The 26,740-nt window shown below is 41.4% G+C and overlaps 1 protein-coding gene across 1 annotated transcript in view; it reads right to left on the bottom strand.

The window, feature by feature from the left end:
* Nucleotides 1-26,740, bottom strand: part of pold1 (polymerase (DNA directed), delta 1, catalytic subunit) — a 75,187-nt gene that overhangs the window by 25,051 nt on the left and 23,396 nt on the right. Inside the window, exons 10-14 of the mRNA XM_061885278.1 lie at nt 7,669-7,773; nt 5,388-5,528; nt 1,994-2,104; nt 1,736-1,927; nt 1,577-1,665 (exon numbers count right to left, since the gene is read on the bottom strand). Of these exons, the coding sequence (XP_061741262.1) occupies nt 1,577-1,665; nt 1,736-1,927; nt 1,994-2,104; nt 5,388-5,528; nt 7,669-7,773 (638 nt within the window). The remainder of the gene's footprint in view (nt 1-1,576; nt 1,666-1,735; nt 1,928-1,993; nt 2,105-5,387; nt 5,529-7,668; nt 7,774-26,740) is intronic.

The following is a 26,740-nucleotide window of genomic DNA, read 5'->3' as shown; positions in this document are numbered from 1 at the left end:
ATGCTCAATTGTAGGGAATATGTACTGTACTGTGCAATCTACTAATACAAGTTTCAATCAAAGAAGAAAAAGTCAAATAAATAGACGGAGTAGACATTGAAATGTGAAATAAATCACATTTGAAAGAGTAATAATAGATGAAAAAATAAACAGGAAACCTCATGTAAAAAATATACAATATAAAGTAGCAAGAAATATTTCAATAATGAATAAAACTAAACATGTTCTAGACCAGGGGTCGGGAACCTTTTTGGCTGAGAGAGCCAAAAAGCCAAATATTTTAAAATGTATTTTCGTAAGAGCCATAAAATATTTTTTTTTTCAACACTGAACACAACTAAACACATGCATTTTTAAGTAAGACCAACATTTCTAGAGTAAAACAGGTCTCTTATTCTGAATAATAACATTATTATTCTGAGGCTAACTGTGGAGGGGGCGTGGCCTGTGGGCCTGCAATAAACTGGGGTGTGCCAGGACCGGCCTCTAAATCAGCGACAGGTGCGTAGACAGCCCACCTGGGCCTTGTTATCTAATCACCTGTCGCTCTGTTATAAGCAGCAGCCAGGAGGAGAGACGGGGTTGGGGCTGGAGCCAGAGCCCGAGCGAAAACGAAAGAGAAAAATACAATTGCTGGAAAGCAACTGAGGGACTTATTGAAAATTAAAACAATAATGTAACCCTGAAACAGGCTCTCATGTCGGTGCTTGGTGGTCTGAAGAACCACCAGGAGGGCAAGCCCCACACTAACCAATAATAAATAAATAACTTCTTACAATTAGCGCAACTACTTGAACAGGTGCGGTAGAAACGGATGGATGGAATTAAAAATCCATGAGAATGTTTTATATTTTGAACATTATTTTTAACACTGTGATTACAAGTGGAATTATTCATGACTTATCATGTTAAGCAATGTCAGCTCAGATTTATCAGAGAGCCAGATGCAGTCATCAAAAGAGCCACATCTGGCTCTAGAGCCATAGGTTCCCTACCCCTGTTCTAGACCATAAATGACTTCAACGCCATCCCAGTCACTGCCGTTGTGTCCTTGGGCAAGACACTTTACCCACCTGCTCCCAGTGCCACCCACACTGCTTTAAATCTAAAAATGAGATATTGGGTTTCACTATGTAAAGCGCTTTGAGTCACCAGAGAAAAAGCGCTATATAAATATAATTCACTTCACTTCACTTCTCAAGTGACTCAAAGCGCTTTACATAGTGAAAGCCAATATCTAAGTTCCATTTAAAGCAGTGTGGGTGGCACTGGGAGCAGGTGGGTAAAGTGTCTTGCCCAAGGACACAACGGCAGTGACTAGGATGGCACAAGCGGGAATTGAACCTGCAACCCTCAAGTTGCTGGCCCGGCCGCTCTACCAACCGAGCTACCAGTGTGCATCAAACTGGTAGCCCTTGGCATTAATCAGTACCCAAGAAGTAGCTCTTGCTTTCAAAAAGGTTGCTTACCCCTGAAATACAAGAACACACACACTCACACACACGCACACACACACGCACACACACACACACACACACACACACACACACACACACACACACACACACGTACGCACCCTTTCTCTGGCTCAATGACCGTAGCTCCCGTGTAATCTTCTCCTCCCTGAGACTTGACAACCGGCATCACCAGGTCCTGTTTGGCGGCCTACAGGTGAACACGACACACGGTCAGTTGGGCAAGTGTTGATGTGAGGACCACATCTCTGTGCCTTCACCTGTCGCAGCAGCTGGGAGACCACCTTGATCTGCTGGCCTCTGGAGAGCAGGTAGGTGAGCGGCACACCTGTGACTCTGGCCATCTCCATGTAGTTGATGACACACATCAGCTTCTGCAGCAGCCGCAGGGGCAGGTAGGCGTCCTTCAGGCAGTACACGGCCAGGCGGCGCCGCGTCTGCTCGTTGCCGTTCTGCCAGGCGTGGGGAAACCCGGTGAGTTGGGAAGGTTGGAGACGTCGCCAGATGTTTTCCCGTACCTGCAGGTCAGTGATGATGGAGTGCTGCACGTCCTCTTTCTGTTCTTGCAGGAAGTGGAAGCTCACAGCATTCAAGGTGTACGAGCGCAGTTTGTAGTCCCGGAGCAGAACCTGAGGGACGGACGCACATGTCTTGGAAATAATAGAACAGGTATGCGAGGGAAAAGGACCACAAGGTACATGCATTGTCCGCCGTGAAGGACAATTTCACACAAGTAGAAGCAGAAGCTCTTATAAGAAGCTGACATAGCAAGTAATAAGGCAGCATTTTAAGGTTCATACACATAAAATTGGCAAACATGCTAGCATAAAATGTGAGCAAGTTACCAGTAGCTGATGACATAGCAAAAGTTAGCAAAGTTCTAAGATGCCACCAAGTATTAAAAGGACATAATTTTAAGGTTCATACAAACCCCGTTTCCATATGAGTTGGGAAATTGTGTTAGATGTAAATATAAACAGAATACAATGATTTGCAAATCCTTTTCAGCCCATATTCAGTTGAATATGCTACAAAGACAACATATTTGATGTTGAACCTCAAACTTTTTTTTTTTTGGCAAATAATAATTAACTTAGTAGTTGGGAAAGGGCATGTTCACCACTGTGTTACATCACCTTTTCTTTTAACACTCAATCAACATTTGGGGACTGAGGAAACTAATTGTTGAAGCTTTGAAAGTGGAATTCTTTCGCATTCTTGTTTTATGTAGAGCTTCAGTCCTTCAACAGTCCGGGGTCTCAGCTGTCGTATTTTACGCTTCATAATGCACCACACATTTTCCATGGGAGACAGGTCTGGACTGCAGGCGGGCCGGGAAAGTACCCACACTCTTTTTTTATGAAGCCACGCTGTTGTAACACGTGCTGAATGTGGCTTGGCATTGTCTTGCTGAAATAAGCAGGGGCGTCCATGAAAAGGACGGCGCTTAGATGGCAGCATGTTGTTCCAAAACCTGTATGTACCTTTCAGTATTAATGGTGCCTTCACAGATGTGTAAGTTACCCATGCCTTGGGCACTAATGCACCCCCATACCATCACAGATGCTGGCTTTTCAACTTTGTGTCGATAACAGTCTGGATGGTTTGCTTCCCCTTTGATCCGGATGACACCATGTCAAATATTTCTAAAAAATATTTAAAATGTGGACTCGTCAGACCACAGAACACTTTTCCACTTTGCATCAGTCCATCTTGGATGATCTTGGGCCCAGAGAAGCCGGCGGCGTTTCTGGATGTTGTAGATAAATGGCTTTCGCTTTGCATAGTAGAGCTTTAACTTGCACTTACAGATGTAGCGACGAATTGTAATTAGTGACAGTGGTTTTTTGAAGTGTTCCTGAGCCCATGTGGTGATATCCTTTAGAGATTGATGTTGGTTTTTGATACAGTGCCGTCTGAGGGATGGAAGGTCACGGTCATTCAATGTTGGTTTCCGGCCATGCCGCTTACGTGGAGTGATTTCTCCAGATTCTCTGAACCTTTTGATGATATTATGGAGCGTAGATGTTGAAATCCCTAAATTTCTTGCAATTGCACTTTGAGAAAGGTTGTTCTTAAACTGTTTGATTATTTGCCCATGCATTTGTTTACAAAGTGGTGTCCCTCGCCCCATCCTTTCTTGTGAATGACTTAGCATTTCATGGAAGCTGTTTTTATAGCCAATCATGGCACCCACCTGTTCCCAATTAGCCTGCACACCTGTGGGATGTTCCAAATAAGTGTTTGATGAGCATTCCTCAACTTTATCAGTATTTATTGCCATCTTTACAAACTTCTTTGTCAAGTGTTGCTGGCATCAAATTCTAAAGTTAATGTTTATGTGCAAAAAAAAAAGTTTATGAGTTTGAACATGAAATATGTTGTCTTTGTAGCATATTCAACTGAATATGGCTTGAAAAGGATTTGCAAATCATTGTATTCTGTTTATATTTACATCTAACACAATTTCCCAACTCATATGGAAACAGGGTTTGTAGATACTTTTGCAGAGACTATTAGGATCTTGCCCTGTATTTACTCTTTGCGCTCTCCCTAGTCAGGTGATTGCCATAGTCCAATCAGCTTTGGTTGTTTGCCGGCAGCAGGAAGTGGCCAATAGACAGGACGTGAGGGCAGACAGATTGTATTTCTGATCGAGGTAGGTTTTTAATTCTCGTTTTCACCCGAAATATTGTGCTGATGGGATTTTAAACTAAATGCCTATTGGTAACTTTACAGAGCAGACTACCAGCGCCGGATTTCTTTTTGTCATCAAGCTGTGTGTGACTGTAGAAGCTGAGTTGGTGAATCAGTTCCAAGATGGCACCAGGTATTGAAAGCCAAGATATTAAGGTCATAGCAATAAAAATGGCAAAAATGCTAGCATAAAATGTCAGCACGTTACCGTTAGCATGACGACATACCAAAAGTTAGCGTAATTCTACGATGCTGACAAGTATCGAAAGCCATGATTTTAAGATTCATACAAATGAAATTCTTTAATGTTAGCATGTTACCAGTAGCTGATGACATAGCAAAAGTTAGCGTAATTATAAGATGCTGACAAGTATTGAGAGCCACGATTTTACGATTCATATAAATATCATTGGAAAAAATATTAGCATGTTACTGTTAGCATGATTACATAGGAAAAGTTGGCTTGATTCTAAGATGCCGCCAAGTTTTGAAATCCATGATTTTAAGATTCATACAAAGCAAATTGTTAAAATTCTAGCATAAAATGTTAGCATGTTACTGTTAGCATGATTACATAGGAAAAGTTGGCTTAATTCTAAGATGCTTCCAAGTTTTGAAAGCCATGATTTTAAGATTCAAACAAAGCAAATTGTTAAAATTCTAGCATAACATGTTAGCATGATGACATGGCAGAAGTTGGCATAATTCAAAGATGCCGCTGTCACGCCAAATGTCTTCCCCCCGGAAGACATTTGGCGTGACACCCCCTCTAATGCCTGAAGGACCCCAATGAGGGCGTGATAATACCAAGTTATATGACTCTTAAGGGTTACAGCTGCAAAATTAGCAAAGCAAAAATAGCTTGAAAGGTTAGCATGCTGGAATGCTAATATTTTTTCCTCACCGTTATTTTTCACCAATGACAATCAGCCAATTACAATGCTTTTAAAACAGGCAGCTGTGTGGGCTGCTTTAAGGTCCTTCCACCTTCATTGGGGTCCTTCAGGCATTAGAGGGGCTGTCACGCCAAATGTCTTCCGGGGGGAAGGTTTTTGTAGGGGGGAAGAAATTTGGCGTGACACCGCCAAGTCCTGTAAAATGCTAGCATAAACATTTGCATGAATCGTTGTTTCCGATGATATTTTCAGTGAGAATTCTAACATCAACGTCTGTCCTGCCCTAATTCAGAGCAGGTACATGTCCAGAGTTGCTGACCTGCAGAAGGTCAAACTGGACGCGACCTTCCATGTTGATGACCTTGTTCTCTCTGCGGCCCATCTGCTTGCTCTGGAAGTTCAGGTCTCGCAACACCGACTTGATCCCTCGCACTCTGCCCAAGTACGGGAACAGGTTGACCTGCATGCATGTCAAACATCAGGAGCAGGCGCTCATGACCGACTGTACGCAAGTCAAACATCAGGAGCAGGCGGTCATGTGCGCAAGTCAAACATCAGGAGCAGGCGGTCATGTGCGCAAGTCAAACATCAGGAGCAGGCGCTCATGACAGACTGTGCGCAAGTCAAACATCAGGAGCAGGCGGTCATGTGCGCAAGTCAAACATCAGGAGCAGGCGCTCATGACCGACTGTGCGCAAGTCAAACATCAGGAGCAGGCGGTCATGTGCACGAGTCAAACATCAGGAGCAGGCGGTCATGTGCGCAAGTCAAACATCAGGAGCAGGCGGTCATGTGCGCAAGTCAAACATCAGGAGCAAGCGCTCATGTGCACGAGTCTAACATCAGGAGCAGACGGTCATGTGCGCAAGTCAAACATCAGGAGCAGACAGTCATGTGCGCAAGTCAAACATCAGGAGCAGGCGGTCATGACCAACTGTGCGCAAGTCAAACATTAGGAGCGGGCGGTCATGTGCACGAGTCTAACATCAGGAGCAGACGGTCATGTGCGCAAGTCAAACATCAGGAGCAGACGGTCATGTGCGCAAGTCAAACATCAGGAGCAGGCGCTCATGACCGACTGTACGCAAGTCAAACATCAGGAGCAGGCGCTCATGTGCGCAAGTCAAACATCAGGAGCAGGCGCTCATGACCGACTGTACGCAAGTCAAACATCAGGAGCAGGCGCTCATGTGCGCAAGTCAAACATCAGGAGCAGGCGCTCATGGCCGACTGTGCGCAAGTCAAACATCAGGAGCAGGCGGTCATGTGCGCAAGTCAAACATTAGGAGCAGGCGGTCATGTACGCAAGTCAAACATCAGGAGCAGGCGCTCATGTGCGAAAGTCAAACATCAGGAGCAGGCGGTCATGTGCGAAAGTCAAACATCAGGAGCAGGCGGTCATGTGCGCAAGTCAAACATCAGGAGCAGGCGGTCATGTGCGCAAGTCAAACATCAGGAGCAGGCGGTCATGTGCGCAAGTCAAACATCAGGAGCAGGCGGTCATGTGCGCAAGTCAAACATCAGGAGCAGGCGGTCATGTGCGCAAGTCAAACATCAGGATCAGGCGGTCATGACCAACTGTGCGCAAGTCAAACATCAGGAGCAGGCAGTCATGTGCACGAGTCAAACATCAGGAGCAGACGGTCATGTGCGCAAGTCAAACATCAGGAGCAGACGGTCATGTCATGTGCGCGAGTCAAACATCAGGAGCAAATGGTCATGTGCGCGAGTCAAACATCAGGAGCAGGCGGTCATGACCAACTGTGCGCAAGTCAAACATCAGGAGCAGGCGGTCATGTGCGCAAGTCAAACATCAGGAGCAGGCGGTCATGTGCGCGAGTCAAACATCAGGATCAGGCGGTCATGTGCGCGAGTCAAACATCAGGATCAGGCGGTCATGTGCGCGAGTCAAACATCAGGAGCAGGCGGTCATGTGCGCGAGTCAAACATCAGGAGCAGGCGGTCATGTGCGCGAGTCAAACATCAGGATCAGGCGGTCATGTGCGCGAGTCAAACATCAGGAGCAGGCGGTCATGTGCACGGGTCTAACATCAGGAGCAGGCAGTCATGTGCGCGAGTCTAACATCAGGAGCAGACGGTCATGTGCGCGAGTCTAACATCAGGAGCAGACGGTCATGTGCGCAAGTCAAACATCAGGAGCAGACGGTCATGTGCGCAAGTCAAACATCAGGAGCAGGCGGTCATGTGCGCGAGTCAAACATCAGGAGCAGACGGTCATGTGCGCAAGTTAAACATCAGGAGCAGGCGGTCATGTGCACGAGTCTAACATCAGGAGCAGACGGTCATGTGCACGAGTCTAACATCAGGAGCAGGCAGTCATGTGCACGAGTCTAACATCAGGAGCAGACGGTCATGTGTACGAGTCTAACATCAGGAGCAGGCGGTCATGTGCACGAGTCTAACATCAGGAGCAGGCGGTCATGTGCACGAGTCTAACATCAGGAGCAGACGGTCATGTGCGCAAGTCAAACATCAGGAGCAGACGGTCATGTGCGCAAGTCAAACATCAGGAGCAGACGGTCATGTGCGCGAGTCAAACATCAGGAGCAGACGGCCATGAGAGACTGTGCAACACCAACCTTTAAAGCCGCCGCCCTATTGAGCAGGTATGGGAAGTCAAAGTTCTGGATGTTGTACCCTGTGATGATGTCAGCATCCACCGTCCTGAGGAACTCAGCCCAGCTCTGCTCACACACACAGATTAGTGCCAACAAACTGACATAATACTGCATCAAACATTCCTGTCACACACACAGATTAGTCCCAACAAACTGACATAATACTGCATCAAACATTCCTCTGTCACACACACAGATTAGTCCCAACAAACTGACATAATACTGCATCAAACATTCCTCTGTCACACACACAGATTAGTCCCAACAAACTGACATAATACTGCATCAAACATTCCTCTGTCACACACACAGATTAGTCCCAACAAACTGACATAATACTGCATCAAACATTCCTGTCACACACACAGATTAGTCCCAACAAACTGACATAATACTGCATCAAACATTCCTCTGTCACACACACAGATTAGTCCCAACAAACTGACATAATACTGCATCAAACATTCCTCTGTCACACACACAGATTAGTCCCAACAAACTGACATAATACTGCATCAAACATTCCTCTGTCACACACACAGATTAGTCCCAACAAACTGACATAATACTGCATCAAACATTCCTCTGTCACACACACAGATTAGTCCCAACAAACTGACATAATACTGCATCAAACATTCCTGTCACACACACAGATTAGTCCCAACAAACTGACATAATACTGCATCAAACATTCCTCTGTCACACACACAGATTAGTCCCAACAAACTGACATAATACTGCATCAAACATTCCTCTGTCACACACACAGATTAGTCCCAACAAACTGACATAATACTGCATCAAACATTCCTCTGTCACACACACAGATTAGTCCCAACAAACTGACATAATACTGCATCAAACATTCCTCTGTCACACACACAGATTAGTCCCAACAAACTGACATAATACTGCATCAAACATTCCTGTCACACACACAGATTAGTCCCAACAAACTGACATAATACTGCATCAAACATTCCTCTGTCACACACACAGATTAGTCCCAACAAACTGACATAATACTGCATCAAACATTCCTCTGTCACACACACAGATTAGTCCCAACAAACTGATATAATACTGCATCAAACATTCCTCTGTCACACACACAGATTAGTCCCAACAAACTGACATAATACTGCATCAAACATTCCTCTGTCACACACAGATTAGTCCCAACAAACTGACATAATACTGCATCAAACATTCCTCTGTCACACACAGATTAGTCCCAACAAACTGACATAATACTGCATCAAACATTCCTCTGTCACACACACAGATTAGTCCCAACAAACTGACATAATACTGCATCAAACATTCCTCTGTCACACACACAGATTAGTCCCAACAAACTGACATAATACTGCATCAAACATTCCTGTCACACACACAGATTAGTCCCAACAAACTGACATAATACTGCATCAAACATTCCTGTCACACACACAGATTAGTCCCAACAAACTGACATAATACTGCATCAAACATTCCTCTGTCACACACACAGATTAGTCCCAACAAACTGACATAATACTGCATCAAACATTCCTCTGTCACACACACAGATTAGTGCCAACAAACTGACATAATACTGCATCAAACATTCCTCTGTCACACACACAGATTAGTCCCAACAAACTGACATAATACTGCATCAAACATTCCTCTGTCACACACACAGATTAGTCCCAACAAACTGACATAATACTGCATCAAACATTCCTCTGTCACACACACAGATTAGTCCCAACAAACTGACATAATACTGCATCAAACATTCCTCTATCACACACACAGATTAGTCCCAACAAACTGACATAATACTGCATCAAACATTCCTCTGTCACACACACAGATTAGTCCCAACAAACTGACATAATACTGCATCAAACATTCCTCTGTCACACACACAGATTAGTCCCAACAAACTGACATAATACTGCATCAAACATTCCTCTATCACACACACAGATTAGTGCCAACAAACTGACATAATACTGCATCAAACATTCCTCTGTCACACACACAGATTAGTCCCAACAAACTGACATAATACTGCATCAAACATTCCTCTGTCACACACACAGATTAGTGCCAACAAACTGACATAATACTGCATCAAACATTCCTCTGTCACACACACAGATTAGTCCCAACAAACTGACATAATACTGCATCAAACATTCCTCTATCACACACACAGATTAGTGCCAACAAACTGACATAATACTGCATCAAACATTCCTCTGTCACACACACAGATTAGTCCCAACAAACTGACATAATACTGCATCAAACATTCCTGTCACACACACAGATTAGTCCCAACAAACTAACATAATACTGCCTCAAACATTCCTCTATCACACACACAGATTAGTCCCAACAAACTGACATAATACTGCATCAAACATTCCTCTATCACATACACAGGGTTAGTCCCAACAAACTGACATAATACTGCATCAAACATTCCTCTATCACACACACAGATTAGTCCCAATAAACTGACATAATACTGCATCAAACATTCCTCTATCACACACACAGATTAGTCCCAACAAACTGACATAATACTGCATCAAACATTCCTCTATCACACACACAGATTAGTCCCAACAAACTGACATAATACTGCATCAAACATTCCTCTGTCACACACACAGATTAGTCCCAACAAACTGACATAATACTGCATCAAACATTCCTCTGTCACACACACAGATTAGTCCCAACAAACTGACATAATACTGCATCAAACATTCCTGTCACACACACAGATTAGTCCCAACAAACTGACATAATACTGCATCAAACATTCCTCTGTCACACACACAGATTAGTCCCAACAAACTGACATAATACTGCATCAAACATTCCTCTGTCACACACACAGATTAGTCCCAACAAACTGACATAATACTGCATCAAACATTCCTGTCACACACACAGATTAGTCCCAATAAACTGACATAATACTGCATCAAACATTCCTCTATCACACACACAGATTAGTCCCAACAAACTGACATAATACTGCATCAAACATTCCTCTGTCACACACACAGATTAGTCCCAACAAACTGACATAATACTGCATCAAACATTCCTCTGTCACACACACAGATTAGTCCCAACAAACTGACATAATACTGCATCAAACATTCCTCTGCTCACACACACAGATTAGTCCCAACAAACTGACATAATACTGCATCAAACATTCCTCTGTCACACACACAGATTAGTCCCAACAAACTGACATAATACTGCATCAAACATTCCTCTATCACACACACAGATTAGTCCCAACAAACTGACATAATACTGCATCAAACATTCCTCTGTCACACACACAGATTAGTCCCAACAAACTGACATAATACTGCATCAAACATTCCTCTGTCACACACACAGATTAGTCCCAACAAACTGACATAATACTGCATCAAACATTCCTCTGTCACACACACAGATTAGTCCCAACAAACTGACATAATACTGCATCAAACATTCCTCTGTCACACACACAGATTAGTCCCAACAAACTGACATAATACTGCATCAAACATTCCTCTGTCACACACACAGATTAGTCCCAACAAACTGACATAATACTGCATCAAACATTCCTCTATCACACACACAGATTAGTCCCAACAAACTGACATAATACTGCATCAAACATTCCTCTGCTCACACACACAGATTAGTCCCAACAAACTGACATAATACTGCATCAAACATTCCTCTGCTCACACACACAGATTAGTCCCAACAAACTGACATAATACTGCATCAAACATTCCTCTATCACACACACAGATTAGTCCCAACAAACTGACATAATACTGCATCAAACATTCCTCTATCACACACACAGATTAGTGCCAACAAACTGACATAATACTGCATCAAACATTCCTGTCACACACACAGATTAGTCCCAACAAACTGACATAATACTGCATCAAACATTCCTCTATCACACACACAGATTAGTGCCAACAAACTGACATAATACTGCATCAAACATTCCTCTGTCACACACACAGATTAGTCCCAACAAACTGACATAATACTGCATCAAACATTCCTCTGTCACACACACAGATTAGTCCCAACAAACTGACATAATACTGCATCAAACATTCCTCTGTCACACACACAGATTAGTCCCAACAAACTGACATAATACTGCATCAAACATTCCTCTGTCACACACACAGATTAGTCCCAACAAACTGACATAATACTGCATCAAACATTCCTCTGTCACACACACAGATTAGTCCCAACAAACTGACATAATACTGCATCAAACATTCCTCTGCTCACACACACAGATTAGTCCCAACAAACTGACATAATACTGCATCAAACATTCCTCTGCTCACACACACAGATTAGTCCCAACAAACTGACATAATACTGCATCAAACATTCCTCTGTCACACACACAGATTAGTCCCAACAAACTGACATAATACTGCATCAAACATTCCTCTATCACACACACAGATTAGTGCCAACAAACTGACATAATACTGCATCAAACATTCCTGTCACACACACAGATTAGTCCCAACAAACTGACATAATACTGCATCAAACATTCCTCTATCACACACACAGATTAGTGCCAACAAACTGACATAATACTGCATCAAACATTCCTCTGTCACACACACAGATTAGTCCCAACAAACTGACATAATACTGCATCAAACATTCCTCTGTCACACACACAGATTAGTCCCAACAAACTGACATACTACTGCATCAAACATTCCTCTGTCACACACACAGATTAGTCCCGACAAACTGACATAATACTGCATCAAACATTCCTCTGTCACACACACAGATTAGTGCCAACAAACTGACATAATACTGCATCAAACATTCCTCTGTCACACACACAGATTAGTGCCAACAAACTGACATAATACTGCATCAAACATTCCTGTCACACACACAGATTAGTGCCAACAAACTGACATAATACTGCATCAAACATTCCTGTCACACACACAGATTAGTCCCAACAAACTGACATAATACTGCATCAAACATTCCTCTGTCACACACACAGATTAGTCCCAACAAACTGACATAATACTGCATCAAACATTCCTGTCACACACACAGGGTTAGTCCCAACAAACTGACATAATACTGCATCAAACATTCCTCTATCACACACACAGATTAGTGCCAACAAACTGACATAATACTGCATCAAACATTCCTCTGTCACACACACAGATTAGTCCCAACAAACTGACATAATACTGCATCAAACATTCCTCTGTCACACACACAGATTAGTCCCAACAAACTGACATAATACTGCATCAAACATTCCTCTGTCACACACAGATTAGTCCCAACAAACTGACATAATACTGCATCAAACATTCCTCTGTCACACACAGATTAGTCCCAACAAATTGACATAATACTGCATCAAACATTCCTGTCACACACACAGATTAGTCCCAACAAACTGACATAATACTGCATCAAACATTCCTCTGTCACACACACAGATTAGTCCCAACAAACTGACATAATACTGCATCAAACATTCCTGTCACACACACAGATTAGTGCCAACAAACTGACATAATACTGCATCAAACATTCCTCTGTCACACACACAGATTAGTCCCAACAAACTGACATAATACTGCATCAAACATTCCTGTCACACACACAGATTAGTCCCAACAAACTGACATAATACTGCATCAAACATTCCTCTGTCACACACACAGATTAGTCCCAACAAACTGACATAATACTGCATCAAACATTCCTGTCACACACACAGATTAGTGCCAACAAACTGACATAATACTGCATCAAACATTCCTCTGTCACACACACAGATTAGTCCCAACAAACTGACATAATACTGCATCAAACATTCCTGTCACACACACAGATTAGTGCCAACAAACTGACATAATACTGCATCAAACATTCCTCTGTCACACACACAGATTAGTCCCAACAAACTGACATAATACTGCATCAAACATTCCTCTGTCACACACACAGATTAGTCCCAACAAACTGACATAATACTGCATCAAACATTCCTCTGTCACACACACAGATTAGTCCCAACAAACTGACATAATACTGCATCAAACATTCCTCTGTCACACACACAGATTAGTCCCAACAAACTGACATAATACTGCATCAAACATTCCTCTGTCACACACACAGATTAGTGCCAACAAACTGACATAATACTGCATCAAACATTCCTCTGTCACACACACAGATTAGTCCCAACAAACTGACATAATACTGCATCAAACATTCCTCTGTCACACACACAGATTAGTCCCAACAAACTGACATAATACTGCATCAAACATTTCTCTGTCACACACACAGATTAGTCCCAACAAACTGACATAATACTGCATCAAACATTCCTCTGTCACACACACAGATTAGTCCCAACAAACTGACATAATACTGCATCAAACATTCCTCTGTCACACACAGATTAGTCCCAACAAACTGACATAATACTGCATCAAACATTCCTCTGTCACACACACAGATTAGTCCCAACAAACTGACATAATACTGCATCAAACATTCCTCTATCACACACACAGATTAGTGCCAACAAACTGACATAATACTGCATCAAACATTCCTCTATCACACACACAGATTAGTCCCAACAAACTGACATAATACTGCATCAAACATTCCTCTATCACACACACAGATTAGTCCCAACAAACTGACATAATACTGCATCAAACATTCCTCTGTCACACACACAGATTAGTCCCAACAAACTGACATAATACTGCATCAAACATTCCTCTGTCACACACACAGATTAGTCCCCACAAACTGACATAATACTGCATCAAACATTCCTGTCACACACACAGATTAGTCCCCACAAACTGACATAATACTGCATCAAACATTCCTCTGTCACACACACAGATTAGTCCCAACAAACTGACATAATACTGCATCAAACATTCCTCTATCACACACACAGATTAGTCCCAACAAACTGACATAATACTGCATCAAACATTCCTCTATCACACACACAGATTAGTCCCAACAAACTGACATAATACTGCATCAAACATTCCTCTGTCACACACACAGATTAGTCCCAACAAACTGACATAATACTGCATCAAACATTCCTCTGTCACACACACAGATTAGTCCCCACAAACTGACATAATACTGCATCAAACATTCCTGTCACACACACAGATTAGTCCCCACAAACTGACACAATACTGCATCAAACATTCCTCTGTCACACACACAGATTAGTCCCAACAAACTGACATAATACTGCATCAAACATTCCTCTATCACACACACAGATTAGTGCCAACAAACTGACATAATACTGCATCAAACATTCCTCTGTCACACACAGATTAGTCCCAACAAACTGACATAATACTGCATCAAACATTCCTCTGTCACACACACAGATTAGTCCCAACAAACTGACATAATACTGCATCAAACATTCCTCTGTCACACACACAGATTAGTCCCAACAAACTGACATAATACTGCATCAAACATTCCTCTGTCACACACACAGATTAGTCCCAACAAACTGACATAATACTGCATCAAACATTCCTCTGTCACACACACAGATTAGTCCCAACAAACTGACATAATACTGCATCAAACATTCCTCTATCACACACACAGATTAGTCCCAACAAACTGACATAATACTGCATCAAACATTCCTCTGTCACACACACAGATTAGTCCCAACAAACTGACAGAATACTGCATCAAACATTCCTCTGTCACACACACAGATTAGTCCCAACAAACTGACATAATACTGCATCAAACATTCCTCTGTCACACACACAGATTAGTCCCAACAAACTGACATAATACTGCATCAAACATTCCTCTGTCACACACACAGATTAGTCCCAACAAACTGACATAATACTGCATCAAACATTCCTCTGTCACACACACAGATTAGTCCCAACAAACTGACATAATACTGCATCAAACATTCCTCTGCTCACACACACAGATTAGTCCCAACAAACTGACATAATACTGCATCAAACATTCCTCTGCTCACACACACAGATTAGTCCCAACAAACTGACATAATACTGCATCAAACATTCCTCTGTCACACACACAGATTAGTCCCGACAAACTGACATAATACTGCATCAAACATTCCTCTATCACACACACAGATTAGTCCCAACAAACTGACATAATACTGCATCAAACATTCCTCTGTCACACACACAGATTAGACCCAACAAACTGACAGAATACTGCATCAAACATTCCTCTGTCACACACACAGATTAGTCCCAACAAACTGACATAATACTGCATCAAACATTCCTCTGTCACACACACAGATTAGTCCCAACAAACTGACATAATACTGCATCAAACATTCCTCTGTCACACACACAGATTAGTCCCAACAAACTGACATAATACTGCATCAAACATTCCTCTGTCACACACACAGATTAGTCCCAACAAACTGACATAATACTGCATCAAACATTCCTCTGTCACACACACAGATTAGTCCCAACAAACTGACATAATACTGCATCAAACATTCCTCTGCTCACACACACAGATTAGTCCCAACAAACTGACATAATACTGCATCAAACATTCCTCTGCTCACACACACAGATTAGTCCCAACAAACTGACATAATACTGCATCAAACATTCCTCTGTCACACACACAGATTAGTCCCAACAAACTGACATAATACTGCATCAAATATTCCTCTATCACACACACGGATTAGTGCCAACAAACTGACATAATACTGCATCAAACATTCCTGTCACACACACAGATTAGTCCCAACAAACTGACATAATACTGCATCAAACATTCCTCTGTCACACACACAGATTAGTCCCAACAAACTGACATAATACTGCATCAAACATTCCTCTATCACACACACAGATTAGTGCCAACAAACTGACATAATACTGCATCAAACATTCCTCTGTCACACACACAGATTAGTCCCAACAAACTGACATAATACTGCATCAAACATTCCTCTGTCACACACACAGATTAGTCCCAACAAACTGACATAATACTGCATCAAACATTCCTCTGTCACACACACAGATTAGTCCCAACAAACTGACATAATACTGCATCAAACATTCCTCTGTCACACACACAGATTAGTCCCAACAAACTGACATAATACTGCATCAAACATTCCTCTGCTCACACACACAGATTAGTCCCAACAAACTGACATAATACTGCATCAAACATTCCTCTGCTCACACACACAGATTAGTCCCAACAAACTGACATAATACTGCATCAAACATTCCTCTGTCACACACACAGATTAGTCCCAACAAACTGACATAATACTGCATCAAACATTCCTCTATCACACACACAGATTAGTGCCAACAAACTGACATAATACTGCATCAAACATTCCTGTCACACACACAGATTAGTCCCAACAAACTGACATAATACTGCATCAAACATTCCTCTATCACACACACAGATTAGTGCCAACAAACTGACATAATACTGCATCAAACATTCCTCTGTCACACACACAGATTAGTCCCAACAAACTGACATAATACTGCATCAAACATTCCTCTGTCACACACACAGATTAGTCCCAACAAACTGACATACTACTGCATCAAACATTCCTCTGTCACACACACAGATTAGTCCCGACAAACTGACATAATACTGCATCAAACATTCCTCTGTCACACACACAGATTAGTGCCAACAAACTGACATAATACTGCATCAAACATTCCTCTGTCACACACACAGATTAGTCCCAACAAACTGACATAATACTGCATCAAACATTCCTCTGTCACACACACAGATTAGTCCCAACAAACTGACATAATACTGCATCAAACATTCCTGTCACACACACAGGGTTAGTCCCAACAAACTGACATAATACTGCATCAAACATTCCTCTGTCACACACACAGATTAGTCCCAACAAACTGACATAATACTGCATCAAACATTCCTCTATCACACACACAGATTAGTGCCAACAAACTGACATAATACTGCATCAAACATTCCTCTGTCACACACACAGATTAGTCCCAACAAACTGACATAATACTGCATCAAACATTCCTCTGTCACACACACAGATTAGTCCCAACAAACTGACATAATACTGCATCAAACATTCCTCTGTCACACACAGATTAGTCCCAACAAACTGACATAATACTGCATCAAACATTCCTCTGTCACACACAGATTAGTCCCAACAAACTGACATAATACTGCATCAAACATTCCTGTCACACACACAGATTAGTCCCAACAAACTGACATAATACTGCATCAAACATTCCTCTGTCACACACACAGATTAGTCCCAACAAACTGACATAATACTGCATCAAACATTCCTGTCACACACACAGATTAGTGCCAACAAACTGACATAATACTGCATCAAACATTCCTCTGTCACACACACAGATTAGTCCCAACAAACTGACATAATACTGCATCAAACATTCCTGTCACACACACAGATTAGTCCCAACAAACTGACATAATACTGCATCAAACATTCCTCTGTCACACACACAGATTAGTCCCAACAAACTGACATAATACTGCAAACATTCCTGTCACACACACAGATTAGTGCCAACAAACTGACATAATACTGCATCAAACATTCCTCTGTCACACACACAGATTAGTCCCAACAAACTGACATAATACTGCATCAAACATTCCTGTCACACACACAGATTAGTGCCAACAAACTGACATAATACTGCATCAAACATTCCTCTGTCACACACACAGATTAGTCCCAACAAACTGACATAATACTGCATCAAACATTCCTCTGTCACACACACAGATTAGTCCCAACAAACTGACATAATACTGCATCAAACATTCCTCTGTCACACACACAGATTAGTCCCAACAAACTGACATAATACTGCATCAAACATTCCTCTGTCACACACACAGATTAGTGCCAACAAACTGACATAATACTGCATCAAACATTCCTCTATCACACACACAGATTAGTCCCAATAAACTGACATAATACTGCATCAAACATTCCTCTATCACACACACAGATTAGTCCCAACAAACTGACATAATACTGCATCAAACATTCCTCTATCACACACACAGATTAGTCCCAACAAACTGACATAATACTGCATCAAACATTCCTCTGTCACACACAGATTAGTCCCAACAAACTGACATAATACTGCATCAAACATTCCTCTGTCACACACACAGATTAGTCCCAACAAACTGACATAATACTGCATCAAACATTCCTCTATCACACACACAGATTAGTCCCAACAAACTGACATAATACTGCATCAAACATTCCTCTGTCACACACACAGATTAGTCCCAACAAACTGACATAATACTGCATCAAACATTCCTCTGTCACACACACAGATTAGTCCCAACAAACTGACATAATACTGCATCAAACATTCCTGTCACACACACAGATTAGTCCCAACAAACTGACATAATACTGCATCAAACATTCCTCTGTCACACACACAGATTAGTCCCAACAAACTGACATAATACTGCATCAAACATTCCTCTGTCACACACACAGATTAGTCCCAACAAACTGACATAATAGTGCATCAAACATTCCTGTCACACACACAGATTAGTCCCAACAAACTGACATAATACTGCATCAAACATTCCTCTATCACACACACAGATTAGTCCCAACAAACTGACATAATACTGCATCAAACATTCCTCTGTCACACACACAGATTAGTCCCAACAAACTGACAGAATACTGCATCAAACATTCCTCTGTCACACACACAGATTAGTCCCAACAAACTGACATAATACTGCATCAAACATTCCTCTGTCACACACACAGATTAGTCCCAACAAACTGACATAATACTGCATCAAACATTCCTCTGTCACACACACAGATTAGTCCCAACAAACTGACATAATACTGCATCAAACATTCCTCTGTCACACACACAGATTAGTCCCAACAAACTGACATAATACTGCATCAAACATTCCTCTGTCACACACACAGATTAGTCCCAACAAACTGACATAATACTGCATCAAACATTCCTCTGTCACACACACAGATTAGTCCCAACAAACTGACATAATACTGCATCAAACATTCCTCTGTCACACACACAGATTAGTCCCAACAAACTGACATAATACTGCATCAAACATTCCTCTGTCACACACACAGATTAGTGCCAACAAACTGACATAATACTGCATCAAACATTCCTCTGTCACACACACAGATTAGTCCCAACAAACTGACATAATACTGCATCAAACATTCCTCTGTCACACACACAGATTAGTCCCAACAAACTGACATAATACTGCATCAAACATTCCTCTGTCACACACACAGATTAGTCCCAACAAACTGACATAATACTGCATCAAACATTCCTCTATCACACACACAGATTAGTGCCAACAAACTGACATAATACTGCATCAAACATTCCTCTATCACACACACAGATTAGTCCCAACAAACTGACATAATACTGCATCAAACATTCCTCTATCACACACACAGATTAGTCCCAACAAACTGACATAATACTGCATCAAACATTCCTCTGTCACACACACAGATTAGTCCCAACAAACTGACATAATACTGCATCAAACATTCCTCTGTCACACACACAGATTAGTCCCAACAAACTGACATAATACTGCATCAAACATTCCTGTCACACACACAGATTAGTCCCCACAAACTGACATAATACTGCATCAAACATTCCTCTGTCACACACACAGATTAGTCCCAACAAACTGACATAATACTGCATCAAACATTCCTCTGTCACACACACAGATTAGTCCCAACAAACTGACATAATACTGCATCAAACATTCCTGTCACACACACAGATTAGTCCCCACAAACTGACATAATACTGCATCAAACATTCCTCTGCTCACACACACAGATTAGTCCCAACAAACTGACATAATACTGCATCAAACATTCCTCTATCACACACACAGATTAGTGCCAACAAACTGACATAATACTGCATCAAACATTCCTCTGTCACACACAGATTAGTCCCAACAAACTGACATAATACTGCATCAAACATTCCTCTGTCACACACACAGATTAGTCCCAACAAACTGACATAATACTGCATCAAACATTCCTCTGTCACACACACAGATTAGTCCCAACAAACTGACATAATACTGCATCAAACATTCCTCTGTCACACACACAGATTAGTCCCAACAAACTGACATAATACTGCATCAAACATTCCTCTGTCACACACACAGATTAGTCCCAACAAACTGACATAATACTGCATCAAACATTCCTCTATCACACACACAGATTAGTCCCAACAAACTGACATAATACTGCATCAAACATTCCTCTGTCACACACACAGATTAGTCCCAACAAACTGACAGAATACTGCATCAAACATTCCTCTGTCACACACACAGATTAGTCCCAACAAACTGACATAATACTGCATCAAACATTCCTCTGTCACACACACAGATTAGTCCCAACAAACTGACATAATACTGCATCAAACATTCCTCTGTCACACACACAGATTAGTCCCAACAAACTGACATAATACTGCATCAAACATTCCTCTGTCACACACACAGATTAGTCCCAACAAACTGACATAATACTGCATCAAACATTCCTCTGTCACACACACAGATTAGTCCCAACAAACTGACATAATACTGCATCAAACATTCCTCTGCTCACACACACAGATTAGTCCCAACAAACTGACATAATACTGCATCAAACATTCCTCTGCTCACACACACAGATTAGTCCCAACAAACTGACATAATACTGCATCAAACATTCCTCTGTCACACACACAGATTAGTCCCAACAAACTGACATAATACTGCATCAAACATTCCTCTGTCACACACACAGATTAGTCCCAACAAACTGACATAATACTGCATCAAACATTCCTCTGTCACACACACAGATTAGTCCCAACAAACTGACAGAATACTGCATCAAACATTCCTCTGTCACACACACAGATTAGTCCCAACAAACTGACATAATACTGCATCAAACATTCCTCTGTCACACACACAGATTAGTCCCAACAAACTGACATAATACTGCATCAAACATTCCTCTGTCACACACAGATTAGTCCCAACAAACTGACATAATACTGCATCAAACATTCCTCTGTCACACACACAGATTAGTCCCAACAAACTGACATAATACTGCATCAAACATTCCTCTGTCACACACACAGATTAGTCCCAACAAACTGACATAATACTGCATCAAACATTCCTCTGCTCACACACACAGATTAGTCCCAACAAACTGACATAATACTGCATCAAACATTCCTCTGCTCACACACACAGATTAGTCCCAACAAACTGACATAATACTGCATCAAACATTCCTCTGTCACACACACAGATTAGTCCCAACAAACTGACATAATACTGCATCAAACATTCCTCTATCACACACACAGATTAGTGCCAACAAACTGACATAATACTGCATCAAACATTCCTCTGTCACACACACAGATTAGTGCCAACAAACTGACATAATACTGCATCAAACATTCCTCTGTCACACACACAGATTAGTCCCAACAAACTGACATAATACTGCATCAAACATTCCTCTGTCACACACACAGATTAGTCCCAACAAACTGACATAATACTGCATCAAACATTCCTCTGTCACACACACAGATTAGTCCCAACAAACTGACATAATACTGCATCAAACATTCCTCTGTCACACACACAGATTAGTCCCAACAAACTGACATAATACTGCATCAAACATTCCTCTGTCACACACACAGATTAGTCCCAACAAACTGACATAATACTGCATCAAACATTCCTCTGCTCACACACACAGATTAGTCCCAACAAACTGACATAATACTGCATCAAACATTCCTCTGTCACACACACAGATTAGTCCCAACAAACTGACATAATACTGCATCAAACATTCCTGTCACACACACAGATTAGTCCCAACAAACTTACATAATACTGCATCAAACATTCCTCTGTCACACACACAGATTAGTCCCAACAAACTGACATAATACTGCATCAAACATTCCTCTATCACACACACAGATTAGTGCCAACAAACTGACATAATACTGCATCAAACATTCCTGTCACACACACAGATTAGTCCAACAAACTGACATAATACTGCATCAAACATTCCTCTATCACACACACAGATTAGTGCCAACAAACTGACATAATACTGCATCAAACATTCCTCTGTCACACACACAGATTAGTCCCAACAAACTGACATAATACTGCATCAAACATTCCTCTGTCACACACACAGATTAGTCCCAACAAACTGACATAATACTGCATCAAACATTCCTCTGTCACACACACAGATTAGTGCCAACAAACTGACATAATACTGCATCAAACATTCCTCTGTCACACACACAGATTAGTGCCAACAAACTGACATAATACTGCATCAAACATTCCTGTCACACACACAGATTAGTGCCAACAAACTGACATAATACTGCATCAAACATTCCTGTCACACACACAGATTAGTCCCAACAAACTGACATAATACTGCATCAAACATTCCTCTGTCACACACACAGATTAGTCCCAACAAACTGACATAATACTGCATCAAACATTCCTCTGTCACACACACAGATTAGTCCCAACAAACTGACATAATACTGCATCAAACATTCCTCTGTCACACACAGATTAGTCCCAACAAACTGACATAATACTGCATCAAACATTCCTCTGTCACACACACAGATTAGTCCAACAAACTGACATAATACTGCATCAAACATTCCTCTGTCACACACACAGATTAGTCCCAACAAACTGACATAATACTGCATCAAACATTCCTCTGTCACACACACAGATTAGTCCCAACAAACTGACATAATACTGCATCAAACATTCCTCTGTCACACACACAGATTAGTCCCAACAAACTGACATAATACTGCATCAAACATTCCTCTGTCACACACACAGATTAGTCCCAACAAACTGACATAATACTGCATCAAACATTCCTCTATCACACACACAGATTAGTCCAACAAACTGACATAATACTGCATCAAACATTCCTCTGTCACACACACAGATTAGTCCCAACAAACTGACAGAATACTGCATCAAACATTCCTCTGTCACACACACAGATTAGTGCCAACAAACTGACATAATACTGCATCAAACATTCCTCTATCACACACACAGATTAGTGCCAACAAACTGACATAATACTGCATCAAACATTCCTCTGTCACACACACAGATTAGTGCCAACAAACTGACATAATACTGCATCAAACATTCCTGTCACACACACAGATTAGTCCCAACAAACTGACATAATACTGCATCAAACATTCCTCTATCACACACACAGATTAGTGCCAACAAACTGACATAATACTGCATCAAACATTCCTCTGTCACACACACAGATTAGTCCCAACAAACTGACATAATACTGCATCAAACATTCCTCTGTCACACACACAGATTAGTCCAACAAACTGACATAATACTGCATCAAACATTCCTCTATCACACACACAGATTAGTGCCAACAAACTGACATAATACTGCATCAAACATTCCTCTGTCACACACACAGATTAGTCCCAACAAACTGACATAATACTGCATCAAACATTCCTCTGTCACACACACAGATATTAGTCCCAACAAACTGACATAATACTGCATCAAACATTCCTCTGTCACACACACAGATTAGTCCCAACAAACTGACATAATACTGCATCAAACATTCCTCTGCTCACACACACAGATTAGTCCCAACAAACTGACATAATACTGCATCAAACATTCCTCTGCTCACACACACAGATTAGTCCCAACAAACTGACATAATACTGCATCAAACATTCCTCTATCACACACACAGATTAGTCCCAACAAACTGACATAATACTGCATCAAACATTCCTCTGTCACACACACAGATTAGTCCCAACAAACTGACATAATACTGCATCAAACATTCCTCTGTCACACACACAGATTAGTCCCAACAAACTGACATAATACTGCATCAAACATTCTCTGTCACACACACAGATTAGTCCCAACAAACTGACATAATACTGCATCAAACATTCCTCTGTCACACACACAGATTAGTGCCCAACAAACTGACATAATACTGCATCAAACATTCCTCTATCACACACACAGATTAGTCGCAACAAACTGACATAATACTGCATCAAACATTCCTCTATCACACACACAGATTAGTCCCAACAAACTGACATAATACTGCATCAAACATTCCTCTGTCACACACACAGATTAGTCCCAACAAACTGACATAATACTGCATCAAACATTCCTCTGTCACACACACAGATTAGTCCCAACAAACTGACATAATACTGCATCAAACATTCCTCTGTCACACACACAGATTAGTCCCAACAAACTGACATAATACTGCATCAAACATTCCTCTATCACACACACAGATTAGTCCCAACAAACTGACATAATACTGCATCAAACATTCCTCTGTCACACACACAGATTAGTCCCAACAAACTGACATAATACTGCATCAAACATTCCTCTGTCACACACACAGATTAGTCCCAACAAACTGACATAATACTGCATCAAACATTCCTGTCACACACACAGATTAGTCCCAACAAACTGACATAATACTGCATCAAACATTCCTCTGTCACACACACAGATTAGTCCCAACAAACTGACATAATACTGCATCAAACATTCCTCTGTCACACACACAGATTAGTCCCAACAAACTGACATAATACTGCATCAAACATTCCTGTCACACACACAGATTAGTCCCAACAAACTGACATAATACTGCATCAAACATTCCTCTATCACACACACAGATTAGTCCCAACAAACTGACATAATACTGCATCAAACATTCCTCTGTCACACACACAGATTAGTCCCAACAAACTGACATAATACTGCATCAAACATTCCTCTGTCACACACACAGATTAGTCCCAACAAACTGACATAATACTGCATCAAACATTCCTCTGTCACACACACAGATTAGTCCCAACAAACTGACATAATACTGCATCAAACATTCCTCTGTCACACACACAGATTAGTCCCAACAAACTGACATAATACTGCATCAAACATTCCTCTGTCACACACACAGATTAGTCCCAACAAACTGACATAATACTGCATCAAACATTCCTCTGTCACACACACAGATTAGTCCCAACAAACTGACATAATACTGCATCAAACATTCCTCTGTCACACACACAGATTAGTCCCAACAAACTGACATAATACTGCATCAAACATTCCTCTGTCACACACACAGATTAGTCCCAACAAACTGACATAATACTGCATCAAACATTCCTCTGTCACACACACAGATTAGTCCCAACAAACTGACATAATACTGCATCAAACATTCCTCTGTCACACACACAGATTAGTGCCCAACAAACTGACATAATACTGCATCAAACATTCCTCTGTCACACACACAGATTAGTCCCAACAAACTGACATAATACTGCATCAAACATTCCTCTGTCACACACACAGATTAGTCCCAACAAACTGACATAATACTGCATCAAACATTCCTCTGTCACACACACAGATTAGTGCCAACAAACTGACATAATACTGCATCAACATTCCTCTATCACACACACAGATTAGTCCCAACAAACTGACATAATACTGCATCAAACATTCCTCTATCACACACACAGATTAGTCCCAACAA

Source organism: Nerophis ophidion, linkage group LG23, assembly GCF_033978795.1.
Source record: "Nerophis ophidion isolate RoL-2023_Sa linkage group LG23, RoL_Noph_v1.0, whole genome shotgun sequence".
In the NCBI taxonomy this organism is placed as follows: domain Eukaryota; kingdom Metazoa; phylum Chordata; class Actinopteri; order Syngnathiformes; family Syngnathidae; genus Nerophis; species Nerophis ophidion.
Note: the sequence above shows the minus strand (reverse complement) of the source record. Positions and strands in the feature narration are given on the sequence as shown.